The sequence below is a fragment of the Miniopterus schreibersii genome, assembly GCF_964146895.1.
Source record: "Miniopterus schreibersii genome assembly, chromosome: X".
NCBI lineage: Eukaryota > Metazoa > Chordata > Mammalia > Chiroptera > Miniopteridae > Miniopterus > Miniopterus schreibersii.
This window is the reverse complement of record NC_138104.1, coordinates 100,293,419-100,309,290: the sequence shown is the minus strand read 5'-3', so window position 1 is coordinate 100,309,290 and position 15,872 is coordinate 100,293,419. Positions and strand designations below refer to the sequence as shown.

The 15,872-nt window shown below is 37.5% G+C and overlaps 1 protein-coding gene across 3 annotated transcripts in view; it reads left to right on the top strand.

The window, feature by feature from the left end:
* Window positions 1-6,491, top strand: part of GLRA2 (glycine receptor alpha 2) — a 157,690-nt gene extending 151,199 nt beyond the window's left edge. For all 3 annotated transcript variants that reach the window (XM_081125441.1, XM_081125439.1, XM_081125440.1), the window contains one exon: window positions 4,988-6,491. In XM_081125441.1, coding sequence (XP_080981567.1) covers window positions 4,988-5,266 — 279 coding nt within the window. In that variant the 3' untranslated portion in view covers window positions 5,267-6,491. The remainder of the gene's footprint in view (window positions 1-4,987) is intronic.
* The last annotated feature ends 9,381 nt before the right edge of the window (window positions 6,492-15,872 follow it).

The following is a 15,872-nucleotide window of genomic DNA, read 5'->3' as shown; positions in this document are numbered from 1 at the left end:
CTCCAAATAGGCAGATGGTTTGCAAGGTCCTACATGATCTAGCCCATGGTCATTTCTGAAACTTGGTCTCACCCATCCTTCTGCCTGCATTTCAGGAGCCATCCTACCATCTCTCAATTGCAGCAAACCCTCCAATCTCACACATCCCCCAACTCCACTTTCACCTCTTTAATGCCTTTCATTATCTTTTTTTTTTTTTAAATTGATATCAGAGAGAGGAGGGGAGAGGGGGAGAGAGAGAGAGAAACATCAATGATGAGAGAGTCATTGATCAGCCGCCTCCTGCTCGGCTCCGACTGGGGATGGAGTCCGCAACCCGGGCATGTGCCCTGACTGGGAATCGAACCCCAATAGCCTGGATCCTAGATCGATGCTCAACCACTGAGCCACGTCAGCTGGGCCATTTTTCATTATCTTTAATGAAACATCACTTCCTCAGGGAAAAGCTTTTCCTATCTGCCAGATGAGATGAGGACCTCCATCAATAAGCTCTCACAGTGCCCTATAATTTTCCTTCAGAGCCCTTATCATAGTTAATAATTATGCATTCATGTGATAATTTTATTTTTGTCATCTCAAGGTTGAAAAAAAAACTCCTTGAAGTCAAGAATCTGATCTAGTTTGCTCACTACTGGATCCCCAGCACATGGCATAGTACCTGGCATCTCCTCGGGCCTTTTCTGACCACTCACTCTAAAACATCCATTTCCCTGCCACTCACCTCTTAAGTCTCTTATTTTGATTTTCTTCAAAGCACCCATAACTATCTCGTGTGTGTGTGTGTGTGTGCATGTAAGCGTGTGAAGTGTCTTGTGTATAGAGATACATATGTGTGTGTGTGCATGTAAGTGTGTGGAAGTGTCTTGTGTATAGATAAACATATGTGTGTGTGTATGTGTGTGTGTATAATTTCCTTACTTGTTACTCTCTATTCTCCTGACTAGAATGTAAGCTAGAAAAAAGCAGAGACTTTGTCTTCTTGTTCACTGCTGCATCCCTGCCACATACCTGGTACATAATAGCTGCCCGATGACTATTCGTTGGAAATATAAATACATGAATGGCAAGTGCTCAAGAAATACTTCCCAGAAGCTTCTTCTTAGAAACTCAATAATTATATCTTTCACTGAAAAAGAGATGATCTATTGATATGCATTTCTTTTAGAAAAATTGCCTTTCACTGTCTTCCCAAAATGACACTTTGACAGTTTTAATTCATTTACCACATCAGTAAGAAACCAATGCTTATATTTGGTTCACTTTACTTTAACTTTGTTATTCTGCAAAGTTCAGTCAGATTCTTCATCCATAATCTTCAATGGAAGCCATTTGGGGTTTTGTAGGACAAGTACATAAAAATCAAAGACTTCTAGAGTCTTTGAAATCTGACAGACCTGAATTTGAATATCAGCTTCAATATTTATTAGCGATATAACTTTGGAAAGCCACAAAGCTGGTCTCAGCCTCAATTTCAGCAGGAAGCATGAGATTGGAAGGGCTGACTTGGTGATAAGACTGACTGTAGTTTTAAGTACATGGTATACAGTGATAATCAATAATGATATCTATTCATTCTTCATATCTATTCTCAAGTCCCTGTGATGCAGAGGAGGAAATTGAGGCCACAAGAATTCTGTATTTCTCAAGGCCATCCATCTTCCCCAAGTCCAAGTGATAGAAATCAGCAGGCCTACAATTAAGCACCATTCAGCCTTCATTTTGCTCAGGGGACTTTTTTGGTGAAAACCTGCTGTGTTTGGACTCACACTATTTCCTAAGAAGGGCTGGAGATCCCATTATGTCCTTGCATTGATTGAAGCCCACTACAACCTCAGTTCCAACTGAGAAATTTCCTACTCCAACAAAAGGGAGACTCAATCCAATCAAAGAAACTGGGTGAGAAATGTGATGGAAAGATTTTTCCCCTATCTCAGTTTTTAGGAGTCCTTTTATTTCCTCCTCTCTAGGGCTTAAAAGAATAATTAAAACTATAGGCTCTGCTAAAATATTTCATTTTATAAATACTATGTTCTTTCATTATATTGAAATTATTTTTTTAAACAATTCACTACAATGCAGTTTTGGTGATGCTTTAGGTCTAATTTCACATCTAGACAAGAGTTATTCCAAACACAGGAATGAGTAAATTTTACAGTAAGTAGAATTGATGCATAAAATAAGTAAAATAAGATAATAAGTCTCAAACAAATTGTACAGTGCCATGGAAGTGCTTCATACAGCAGACAAGATTGACGATTTTTATCAAAGTGGGGTATAGAAAATTGTATGTATTGCTACTTGGGCTGGATGATTCATTTTCTGTGGGAATTTAATCAGCGAATAACAAAATGAATGAGCTTGAAGCGTTTTTTGCTCAAAGTTACCGATGATGGCTGGTTGGCAGCAATAATCAACTAATTGGTTTCCTGGCTAATTAGGAGAAATGGATAATATATGCCTAAAATTCTATTCTTACTGAGAAGATCTAACTGACTCTTCCTGTGAATACGTTAAACTAAGCTGTGCCTACAGATTGTTCTTTATTTTAGCTTCAGTTTATCTATGACTCAAGCTCATCTCCATTTGCCCTCATATAGGAATCTTTCCATATTACTGTAACATTTTATTCTGAAACTGCTATAAAGGCAATTAGTCATTCATTATAACACAAAAATTCAAATTGGTTTCAATTATATTTTCTGAAGTAAAACCATACCCCTTTATGTGGATAATTTAAGGTTCTATATTTAAAAGGTATTGAATGAGTCATAATAGTAAATAAGAAGACCCTTACACTAGTGTTCACATCTCCTGTATATGAAACATTAAATGGATAATTTCTACCCATGACAGATTTATTTTTATGGTGGAGAATTTTAAAGAATTGATTTAATTAGCTGTAACTACGCTAAGAACCATAATTTAAAACACTGTTGAATGACTGAGGAAAGTATTATCAAGCGTAGAGAGAACCATCTTCAAGTCTCCTTTTGTTCATTATTCAACAAACGTTCATTAGGCATCGACAGGCTGCGTGGCAATGCACAACCTAACCTACAATTATAAGCTAACTGGCATCACTGTATTCTAGCTCCAGTAGTGAACGGAGTAAGTTAACCTCTTCAGCTATTCATTCACAGTATGTGTGGAAAGACTATAGAAATTAATGGGTCAGTCTGAAAATATGGACATGTGTATTTAATTCCCTTCTGTTTTATGTGCTAAAAACAGGTTACCAGCTAACTACCCTTTCTATTTCTTCAGGGGCCCAAGAATTTTAAAATAATCCTATCTCACTCAGGCAGTAAATTCTATGCTTAATCATGAGTTTCTAAATGTTTACAGAGGTGGGAACAGCAATTTGCAGGTTTCTACAGACATGGAAAGAATCAACAGCATAGTAAATTTAGGCTGACAAGGGGAAATGTATTTTAAGAGATTGTTTCCATTTGAAAAGTCATTTTAGATTCAATAATACAGAATAGCTTCAGCATCATAGAAATGGACATTAGAGCTCATCTAGGCCACTGGTTTCCAACCTTTTGCATTAGAGTCACTGGATTTTTCAAAATACAGATTCTTAGTTCTTTCCCAGAGATTCTGATTCAGTTGGTCTGGAAGGAGATGAGAGGAGACGCAAGCAGACATATATTTATAAAACTTCCTCTCTGGATCTCTCTTTACGAAAGCAACTGGCACCATTTCTTCTTCTCTGATACACTGGTTGAGGTCTAATTACCAATCAGTACTAGGATGTCCAAGACAGCCTAAAACTCATGTGATAAGCAAGTCCCCTTCCCCTAATGACCTCTATGCTTCCTTTCTTGCTAAGTACTAAATAAGTTTTCCAATGACACTGCAATTATTAATATATCCATTTATTCCATATTTTGAAATACTATATACTTAATTGAAATTTTTGCATCCATAAAATATATCATAAAATACATCATTCAGATTTTAAAACAAAGAAAGAGTGCAGTGCCTCTGGTTACTCAAAAGGATTGCACAGTATTGTGGAAGGCAGTAATCCAGTTTCAGAATAAGATTCGATCAATGGCTATTTAGAACTAAATTTTATTAAGTAGGTCATTTCAATCCTGCCTTTTCAACCCCAGTATTTTGATCCACGTCACACTCAGATTCCATACATTTATCTCTACTAAGGCTATTTACTCTCTACCCTGAGGAATAAATACAATTTTTCAGTCTTTTATCTAAAGCATGTAGAAATAATCAATACAAGATACTACTGGAATCAGTTAAAAGGACACATGGTAGAAATAAATAAGTAGCCAAAGAATCAATGTTAAAAATTAACACTAGAAAAATTAGCCATGGTAGAAATACCCAATACCAAATAATGAATAATTAATCTCTGCCATATAACTGAAATGAACTAGAGGGCTGGAGGGGAAACGTGTACATGTAAAGGGTTAATCTTAGATCTACCATTAACATTAAAGTCAATGTCAATAGAAGGAACTGGGCTGTGAATAAGCCACAATACTAGAAGTTCCTAGCTCAGGAGGAGGTACACTGCAGGAATTAAGTAAATGCTTTTTGGAATGAATGAATGAGTGAATGGATGAAGGAGTAAATGAACAAATGGTCCTCTTCATAGATTTAGAGTATACTATTGGGATTTAGAAACTTCACCTTAAAACAATCTATTCAAAGCTATGGATTAATACACTAGATTTGGGGAAAGTTGGTGCTGAATATAATGTAGGTGTTTCTGTTTGTTAATTAATTAAAATGACCACAAAGTCATTATTCTTACCCTTAATTTCTCAGCCTGAAAAGTTAATGAGCTGTATCTGTTCCATGAATAATTGAGTTAAACTTGAAAAAGAACCACCCATTCCAAAAGCCTCCCACACTACCAGTTAACTGTGACTTATCCTTTTACTTCTGAAGAGTTTTAAGCACCTTCCATCTGATTTGACTGACAACCAAACTGCTTCCTCTGTCTTTATTCTCTCAGGAAGAAGATACTACTCGTGAAAGTCGTTTTAATTTCAGTGGTTATGGGATGGGTCACTGCCTCCAAGTGAAGGGTGGAACAGCTGTCAAGACCACACCCGCCAACCCGACCCCACAACCCCCAAAAGATGCAGAAGCCATCAAGAAGAAGTTTGTAGACCGGGCAAAAAGGATTGACACGATATCTCGAGCTGCCTTCCCATTGGCCTTCCTCATCTTCAACATCTTTTACTGGATCACATATAAGATCATTCGGCATGAAGATGTCCACAAGAAATAGATGTGCCCTTCAGACCCTGGGACCTTCTTGCCTAAGTGTTGTACTTGTAAATACACAGTGAAATTGTCTTTATATCGCTTTGACAAGAAGATTGGGGGAGGGGGGAGGGAGGACCATGGGGCGGGTTTCCTGGCACCTATGTGAATAAAGATAAGTTATATGGCAATGAAGGAAATGTTTGCACAAAATTAAGTTGTTGCAGAATCACGTGAGCATAATTCTCTTCATAGTCTTTAGCACTGTTCTTTCAGATGATGCATCAATTAGACATGATATGCAAGGTCAAGTTCTCGACGGAAATTTGTCTTTTGGTCTGGTTTTGACTAATTCTGGTATTGGAAAAGTTAGTTTAAAACACACACACAGACACACACATAGAAAATGCTTACCATCTGACCATAGTGACTAGCCTATAGTGAGTTGAGGACCAAACTTTTTTCAGGAAAATGCTGCCTCATTTTTAAAACAAGCCTCCTGAGCTACGTTCTTTACAATGTCTGTAATTAGTGTTTCACCTGAGAAATCCTTTTGTGGGTCATAAATGATTTCTACTTATCAAAAAAACAACAAAAAATAAGCACCAATCACAAAGAAAAGATTTCTACTGTCCGTGTGGGTGTGCATTTTAATATTATTTTTCTTTCCTAGATGTAATTTTGGGGTTTAAATTGTGTCTGGTGTAACTGATTTGATAGTATATCCTCTTAAAAATATATGCCCATTTTATTTTAGATCCAAGTTAGTGCACTATATTTTTTCGCTTTGGCTATATTTCTGTGTGAAGTGCTCAAGTGTGACTTAGCCATTGCAACCTCTGGGCCACAGTATTTATGGAGATGGTGTGTCCTGAATGGTGTAGCTCATATTAGCCTGAACTTCCCATTTCTGCTCTCATTGTAGGTGTAACTACTAGTCCTAATGTCAACTGACCCATGATTTCTACTGTCAATTCAAGTGAATATCGTTTTAAATGTCCTTAACTAACTTAAAGAATTTTAAAATTGTACTGTGATTTTCATAACCCGTTGCCTTTTTGGTACCAGAGCTACGTGGTTTGAATCCTGGCTACATGTTTTAAGTAAGAAAAAAAAAAAAAAAGACGTATTTTTGCTTACTCAGATAACAGACAACCTGTAAAAATATAAAAAATTGAATTTTACATGTGCTGTAAAAGGAGTTATTTAAGAGTATTTGTCCAATTTCAATAAAGCTAAGTGTGCCACAGAACTTCTCTAAGAGTCCTTCTGTTTTTGCACTACAATGTGGATAATTTAGATGACAATGGTAACTTGGATTTTTGTTTCTCGTCTACCTCATAAGCCTGAAGCACTTATATAGCTATTATATTATCCGTATAATATAATAGTAGCTTACAGTATCCCCATGAAGAAAAAAATATGTTATTCTCATTATAGATATAGGGAAATGCAGACAAGAAAATGTTAGTAGTCATTGTGAGCAGAATCTAAAACTGGATACTTTGTTTGAGATATGGAAATGTTCCAAGAACACTGAGGAATCATAAAATCTCAAAGTGAAAAGAAATATGAAAGACCAACCTGTCCACCTATCCATCCTTATTTTGTCAGGAATGGAGTTCCAAGATGGAAAAAAAAAAAAATTCTGAGAACACCAGTGAAGTAGAATTAACTCATCTTGACCCCAGAAGATTTTCCTTAATCAAAGATATACATCATAGCATTTTCAGGAAGATGTGAATTCATAAGTCAATGTGTATGCCCTCTTAAACCTATTCAAATAGTAGCTCATTTCCGTAGAGAGGAATGTTGAAGAATGGCTAAAAGCATGAATTTTGGTGACAGGAAGACTAGCTCAGCTACCTATCAACAGTGTAATCTTGGATAAACTACCGGAGTTTTCTGAGTTTCTGTTTCATAGAGTTTTAAGAGGATAAACTGAGAAAAATACAAGTAAAGCCATTAGTTTGGAGTCTGACACATAGTAAAATCTCAATAGCTAACAGATGATAAAATTATTATTATTACAAATAGTATTGGTTATATATAGGGCAAAAACCTTCACAGTGTCTAACCTTGGCAAGATTAATGCTAGGCTTTTTGCACCATTGTGAAATACTATTTCTTATTGCTCATTCCTTTCCAGATAAATAAAGCAAAGTCTTTGATTGGTCCTGATTCATTTCCTTCTACTGCAAACAGTAAAATCGAGACTAAAATGCCTCTCAAAATGGGCCTGATCCTATAAGTGACCTAGGAAGAGCCCTGATTCTGCATATGGTGGGATGAGGAGGCACCTTGTGGGAAAATCTTCAGCTAAATAATGTCTAATCAATGTGTATACCACATAATTTTTTGCAGGGACATGGTGCCTACATTAGAAAATTATAAAAATATTCACCTCTAAACATATCTGCCAGCCACTCAAGTAGGCAAAGGCATCCTGGATGGCAAGAGGGATTCTTGGCTTTTCTCTAATTCTAGTCCATCTACACTGGGAAGAACTCTTGAATGCACCAAATTAAGTTATATAAATAAGATAAAATCTTGGGGAAAGGATTTTGAGTGCTGCATATTCTGGTGAAATAGGTAATTCCTCTAAAATGTTACTGAAATTTTTATGTTGGACATAAAGCTAACACCACAACCTCAGCTTCATATAGTGCTTTCCACATATTAACATGTTTTGATGTCTACAACAGCACTCAGCTCTAACACAGTAATCATACAAGGTGGCCAGACCACAAAGAGTCAATATCCATCCTTTGATGACTAGGTAAACCGAAGCTCTATGAGTTAGAGGTCTCACTCAAAGTCCCTATCGTGTTGGATGTTGACATTCTATAGCCTTTCCTATAGCCTTTCACTATATCCACACCGTCTAGGAAAATAAAAGCCTAGGAAGTAAAATGTCACAGAACCACTAACCCACCCTCATGTATGACAAAACAAATTAGTAAAGGAGGACATATAATAGAATACTTCTGTTGAAAATGCCTAAGAGAAATCGTTCAAAATTATGCATACAGCATTAAGACCGTCTTCGCAGAGTCAATATCATATTTGACTGAATGGCCAAAAAGATACTGGGGTTGGAAAAAAGACCAACAGAATTCAATTTAGAAACTGTTTATTTCCATTTTTGAAGGAAAGAAAATGACCTTCACATTGTCACACATGCCCCCACATAGAAAAGATGCAATATTCCTGCTTTGGTACAAATGCACTTTAAAAATAAGTAACATCGTTTCCTTCAAGCTGAGGGTAGTGTGTATTAGATGGTTTTAGGCCAAAAGCCAGCATTTATCACTTTGCCACAAATGATTTATAAATAGGTGAATGCATCTTGAAAGAGGAGAGCAAAGTTCTGGGGTGCTCTTTGTGAATCGAGCAATCACACTGGCCTTCTCGTAGGACCCAGGGCTGGTCATAGAATGAGCAGCTTGGTCAGCCCTCATGCCAAACTGAAGTCTCATGAGAGGCTCCAGGTCCTCAAAAATGATAGAACCAAGTGGGCTAGGAGACCCTTCACGTACAAGTGTCAGAACTAACCAAGACTTCATCAAATTCAATGGCTAATCATTTCTTAAGCTACCCCTGCTTTCTATGGAGAAAGATTTGGGGGAGGGTAGTGATGAAGGGAGAGAGATTAAAATAAAAAGACAGTAGACATAAGGCGTAAGTCAGATCATGTCACTTTGCTTTAAACCTCCATTGGCTTCCCAACTTACTTAGAGAATAAGCCAGAGTCCTCATCGTGGCCACATGACCTTACCTCCTTTCCCCTCCCACCACCTTCTGTTGTCTCCTGTCTCTCCAGGCATACTGGCATGCTGACCACATTTCTACCTCAGGGCCTTTGTATTTGTTGTTTCCTCTACCTGGCTGGCATCTGTTTCCCTAGATCAGGAGTTGGCAAACATTTTAAGGCCAGTAAATTGTTTAGACTTTCCAGGCCATTAAGTCTCTACTAAACTATGTAAATCTGTTATTGTGGTACAAAAGCAGTCATAGATAATATGTAAACAAATAAATGTGGCTGTGTTCCAATAATACTTTATTTACAAAATCGAGCAGCACTCCAGATTTGGCCTGTGGGCATTACTTTGCCAACCCTTGCTCTAGGCTAGATACATACAGGGCTTACTCATTTAATTCAGGTCTCTGCTCAAATGTCTTCTTATCAGAGAAACCTTCTCTGACCACATCATATAAACTAGTACCCTCCAACCATTATAATCTATTTCCTAGTCCTGCCTTATATTTTTCATAGCATTTGTCACTATCCAACTGATACTTTTGTGTTATTCTCTCTCTCTCTCTCTCTCTCTCTCTCTCTCTCTCTCTCTCTCTCTCTCTCACACACACACACACACACACACACACACACACACCTTGAAGGACAGATTCATATGAGAAAGTAGAAAATAGGTTTCTTGTATTCTCAAGGTCTAGATGTGAGCATGGCATTTAGTAGGTATCTAATCAATATGGTATTTCTTCAATGAACACTGAATAACTAATACATATTAAGGAATTAATTGAATGTTTGCATGTGAGACTTAGGGATCTAATACTACCCAGTTAGATAAAAATTGCTGTCAAAACTTAAGCAGGTTTTGGGTCTATAACAATGAAGGAATTGCACTAGATTAGCATTTTCTAAAGAATGTTCTGAAAACCCTAATTCCTAGATCCTTAAGGGTCTGGGACATTAGCAGTCCTGCCTGGATTATATTTTTCTAGTTTCCCATTGACTTTTATTCAAAAATGTGGACCTTCTGAGACAGGGGTTTCTGAGAGGTACCTCAGGGTATCTCCTGCATTTTAGACATACTTCTTTTTACCCAGATTATGTAGTGGCAACTCAATTTCCCCCTGATAGTCAGGATCAATCACCCCACCTAATACAGTAACCCCTTCTTTTGCCTACTGACTGCCTGGCATGAGGAGCTCAAAATGCCAGGTAACAGTTTCAACTTCCAGTTCCATTTTGGTGTCACTTGGAGGAAGCCAAGACAGAGATTCCAGAATGGTTGAAGATTTCATGCTTTCTATCGAAATACTCTTAAAACAATTTTCAAAAAGATAAAAAGTTATGACTCTGATGCAAATATAAAATTAACATATGTCAAAAATTGTATTTAATTTATTGATTAAAAATAGTAAAATGCTAAAACCAATCCTTCTCAAAAAGTATTTGAGAAGCTAAGTATTATAAGCAACATTAGGATAACTTTCCTGGGTTAGATACAAAACTAGTTGATGTCAACAGGGCCATAAATAGTAACATTTAGGGTTATCTATCTCTCCTTTGGACAGAAATTATTTGAATTCCTACTGGATAAAATTCTCCAAGTTCTCCTCTGCCTCTATAGAGTGGTGAAGTAGCCCAGACAATACAATGTCAAGCCCAGCACTGCACTGAAAGAGCTCCTGTAAACTTTTTATGCCTATTTCCAAGTTTCAGATATTTTTTCTGGCAATTGCCATTAAAAGTTAATGCTTAATTAATATCTGAATATTAATATAATACCTGAACAGGATCAAGACCCAGAACATTAATATGACATGCCCTGTATCACACAGCATATTAATGCAACTTTAGGTTTAGAACAAAATCCCCTGAATTCTGACCTGGTTCCTTTATAGCTACCCCCATGAGCTTTTTCCATGTATCCCAGGTAGAGAAAGTTTAAAAGGGCAGTTTCTCTCCTTTAAATTATTCTACATCCACATGATTATTTGCCCATCCTTCTGGAAGGCAGGTGGCATGGTTATAATGGCAGTTTGTGGGGTCAAGTTCTCCCTCTGTCTCATATTTGCAGGGTGTCCTTGGGCAATGCTTCCATACCCAGGACTGAAATATAACATAATATCTACCACATACAATTGTAGGTGAGGACAAAGTTGATTAGTACTTTCCTCTTAATGGATACTGAATAAATACTAGTATTCATTTCCCTTCCTACCCACCTTCAATTAATAATAACACCATTTGGAGCCTATCACATATGAATAGTCAATTTCTGTGTAGTGTACTTTAAGTAATGTAATTTTAAATCATCATCTAGATATCAAAAAGGCTGAAAGTGAAAAGACCATATCTAGAGACAGCCTGAACCCACCTCTTTGGTAAAAGGGGATCACTCTCACCTAATACAGAAAGGAAAATATTTTTTTATTTAAATGTTGAAAAAGTTTAAGTTAGCATGGCTAGGGCCAGTGGAAAGAAGTGATTAGGAGGAGTTTTGCTATATAGAACTAATATTGGTACAGCACCAGTACAGTTTACAAACTACTCTCACATAAATTTGGCCAGATCATTCTGCAATCACAGGAATGATGGTGTTGGGCAAGTTTTTCTCACAATCTCACTTTATTCTCCTGTAAAGTGGAGAAAAATGATGGTTTCCCATCATAGAGCCTAGCATGAAGTAGGTCTTCAGTGCATGATAACCACCATCATCATCAACACCACCATCAGCAGCAAAAGCTCACCACCATTATCATCATCATCACCACCACCATCACCATCAGCAGCAAAAGCTTCAACATCACCACCATCATCATCTTCATCATCACCACCACCATCAGCAGCAACAGCAGCAGAACCACCACCATCATTATCATCAGCATTATGATCATTATTTTACCAGTAAGGAAAATGAAACAAAGCGCAATGAAGGCCACTATCACAGAGGCAGATCCACACATGGGGTACTAGCTGTGAAAACTAGGCAATGTTTGCAGAATGAGAATGATATTTGTCCCACCTACCTGCCTTTCAAGGCTGCTATGAGAATAAAATGAAACCACAAATGTCAAAGGTAGCTGAAAACTATTTTATGGATAAGGAAAGTAGGGCAAAGGAGGTAAAGTAAGTTGTCAAGGGCACACAGGCAAGATTCAAACTCAGGCTTTTTGTCCTTAGTCACCACATTATATTGCTTCTTCAGTCAATCTAAAAAGTTATCATGATGGACATATATTTATATATAATTGTATACATATAATTATCATGATCGATATACAAAATATATATTTTGTATATTTATTTGTTTAAACTTTATCGTATTATTTTAAATTATTCATTTCCTTATCCATTTCCCCTATGAGGACTGTCGAAGGCACTATATTAGTTTCCTAGGGCTGCTGAAACAAAGTATCACAAATTGGGTAGCTTAAAACAACAGAAATTTGCCTGGCCAGGCGTGGCTCAGCGGTTGAGCATCAACCTAGGATCCAGGCGATCGGGGTTCGATTCCCAGTCAGGGCACATGCCCGGGTTGTGGGCTCAATCAATGACTCTCTCATCACTGATGTTTCTATCTCTCTCTCTCCCTCTCCTTTCCTCTCTCTGAAATCAATAAAGATATATTTAAAAAAACAAACATAAATTTATTCTGTCACAGTTCTAGAGGTTATAAACACAAAAATCAAGGTGTCAACAGGGCCATGTTTTCACTGAGAATCCTTCCTTGCCTCCTTCTAGATTCTGATGGATGCTGATAGTCCTTGGCACTCTCCTTGGCTTGTAGCTGCATCACTCCAATTTCTGCCCCCATCTTCACATGGCCACCTTTCCTCTGTGTATGTGTCTGTTTCCAAATCGCCCTTTCCTTTTAAGGACACTTTATAGGGCATCCCTTAATCCAGCATGACCTCATCTTAACTAATTGCATCTGTAAAGATCCTCTTTCCAAATAAGGTCACATTCCTAGGTTCTGAGTGAACACGAATTTTTGGGGAACACTATTCAACCCAGTACAGGTACCAATTATGTCTAATTTTTCACAGCTCTCCAGGTATAAGGCACATACAGATTCAGGCAGCTATAGCTTATTAGTTAAATATGCAATTGCTGGTATGCGATTGCCTGGGAACAAATTTCAGTTCTACTTTACTAGTTGTGAGCCTACGGGCAAAGGTTCCAAACTCTCCATGCACTGGAGTCCTAATGTATAAATAGTACCTATTTCACAGAATTCTAATGAGATTTAAATTAGTCAATTCATATCAAGTGCTTAGAACAATTATAAGTCCATAACAAGTGTTTGATAAATATTATTAGCATTATATTATGTTAGCAAAATATTTTTTAGACAACAAACATAATGATATTTGTAAAATAAAATAATGAAAGCAAGAAGTGTCAGAAAGCACTGAAAACAGCTTATATTCAAGCCATATAATATTATAAAATATTTTTACATCTGCCTGTTCTCTGTGCATAGTCTTTTTAGGGCATCAATAAACATTCAATTTAAGAGAGAGAAAGGCAGTAGGAGCAAAGGAAGCGAAAAGGAAAAAGCTTGCCTTTCTTTCTCCCTCAGGGGAAAAATTTTAGAGCCATGGAGAAGCAGTATTATTTCTAAGAGACCATGCTAGGAAAATGGAATTGTTTCTCTGAAACAAAGCAGAAGATTAATACCTGGAGGGTCTAAAATATAATAATGGTATTGATCTCAAGAAAGCCTTGGATGAATCTACCTTTCTTTTTATTTTTTGCTCCCCAGTATCATTAAAAAGGGTTCATGTATAAAGGCCTGTAGACTTAAATATATGAACATCACACATCAAGAGTTAAGTACCCAAGCAGTAAGGTAGTATCACTCTGCAGTGAAGACCATAGGCTTTAGCAGTGGACAGGCCTGGGTTCAACTCTCAAATGCATTGTTTTGTGTTCCTGCTCCTTTGAGGTGTTGCTTAAACTCTCAAAGTCTCAGTTTCTCCATGTATAACGGCAATAATGATAGCAGGATGGGACTTGCATGAGAAAGGTGAGAAACTGCTTTACAGGGTGTACAGTGAAAGTCATGTCACCCAAACTCGAGATATTCCTTCTGGTCTCTCTCAGCCCCTCCTCAGAAAGGAAAAGTGACTGAATCTCATTGGAGAGCTCGGAGGTATTTTCCTGCCCCCTCCATTTTCCTTTCTCTTGGAGGATGGCCAATTCTCCAAAATTGCATGTTGTGTTCTGGTCTTGCCATATGTTTTCAACATGATGGAAATGTTTCCCATGGAGGAAAGTGTTTTCAACATTTCCCTTCAGGGAAAACCCACAGCTCTCCAGCACAATCTGTGCCTCAACAGCTAAATCTGGCTAATTCTAGAGCACAGAATTTTAGAGCCTGCTTGTCCACAAATGTTTTGTCATCCTGGACTAGAAAACAGACTTGTGACTCCAGTCTGTAAATCACATTTTTTAATATCAGCACTATTTACAATAAAAATGAAACAGGTATATCATATAGAATGTGTCCTCAGCTAATGTTTCCTCAGGAAAATTCTTCTTGGTTTTTAATACCCAAACTCCACCTAAGTACTTTTCAGGCAAATGAATGTTGTATTCAGAAATTACATTTATGCCTTAGAAAAATCAATACAACCTTTTTAAACAAAAGAGCATGTGGGAAACATCTCAAGTTTCACTCCTAATAGAATTGGCATTTGGAATAAATCAAGTATAGATGGATCAGAAGTACGCACAGATATTTTTTAGTGCTCCAGAGTGTCAACAGAGGCAAGGGTGCTGCTGGCACTAAGAAAGACTAGGATGAAGCAAGTGCTTGTTAACAACCATATTAATTATTTGGCATCAAGGAAGCAGAGTTTTAAACATCTTACCTCATGACATGACAGCCTGTTCTTTACATATTGGCATTTTAATGTGTTTTAGTTGGTTGGGGTTTTTGGATCGACTTGTAATGCACAGCAATTTTTCCCAATAAAATAATTAGAAAAGGGCTCCTTTAGCATTTTCCCATAGAAAAACTTATTTCATTAACAGAAACACAACACTAAGCTAGAGATGTCTGTATTTTGGGCCTCCCATCTGCCTCACCTATTTGTCTGATTTTTCAATTAGTTCAGAACTCAGTGGAAAAAATAGATAGCTATTTGTTGGCCTCCACTAATAAACAGAATATATCACAAAAGTGACAGGCTGTGACTTCTGAGATAAGGTTACAAAAGACTGTGACTTCAGTCTTGCTCTCTCATTCTTACTGCCTGCTTGCTCTAAAGAAGCAAACTGCAGTATTTTGAACTGCCCTATGGTGAGGTGTATGTGTCAACAATCTGAGTCCTGTGTCCAACACCCAGCAAGGAACTGAGGCCATCAGACCTACGAGGCCTATGAGGAACTGAATCTGCCAACAGTCACATAAATGAGCTTGGAACAAATTCTCTAGCAGTTAAGCCTTGAGTTGATTGCAGACCACAACAATACTTTGATTTCAGCCTAGTAAGATACTACTCTGATTCAGGGGACCCAGCTATGCCACGCACAGAATTCTTGACAACAGAAACTGTGTAATAATAAATATCTGTTATATTAAGTCACTAAATTCTAGCCCCAGTCAGTTTGGCTCAGTGGTTAGAGTGTCTGCCTGAGGACTGAAGGGTCTTGGGTTCGATTCTGGTCAAGAGCACATACCTCAGTTGCAGGCTCCATCTCAGGCCCTGGTCAGGGTGTGTGTGGGAGGCAATCAATGGATGTGTTTCTCTCACAATGATGTTTCTCTCTGACTCTCTCCCTCTCTCCCCCTTCCACTCCCTCTAAAAAGCAATAAAAATATATACTTTAGTGAGGATTAAAAAAAAATTCTAAGGCAATTTGTTGT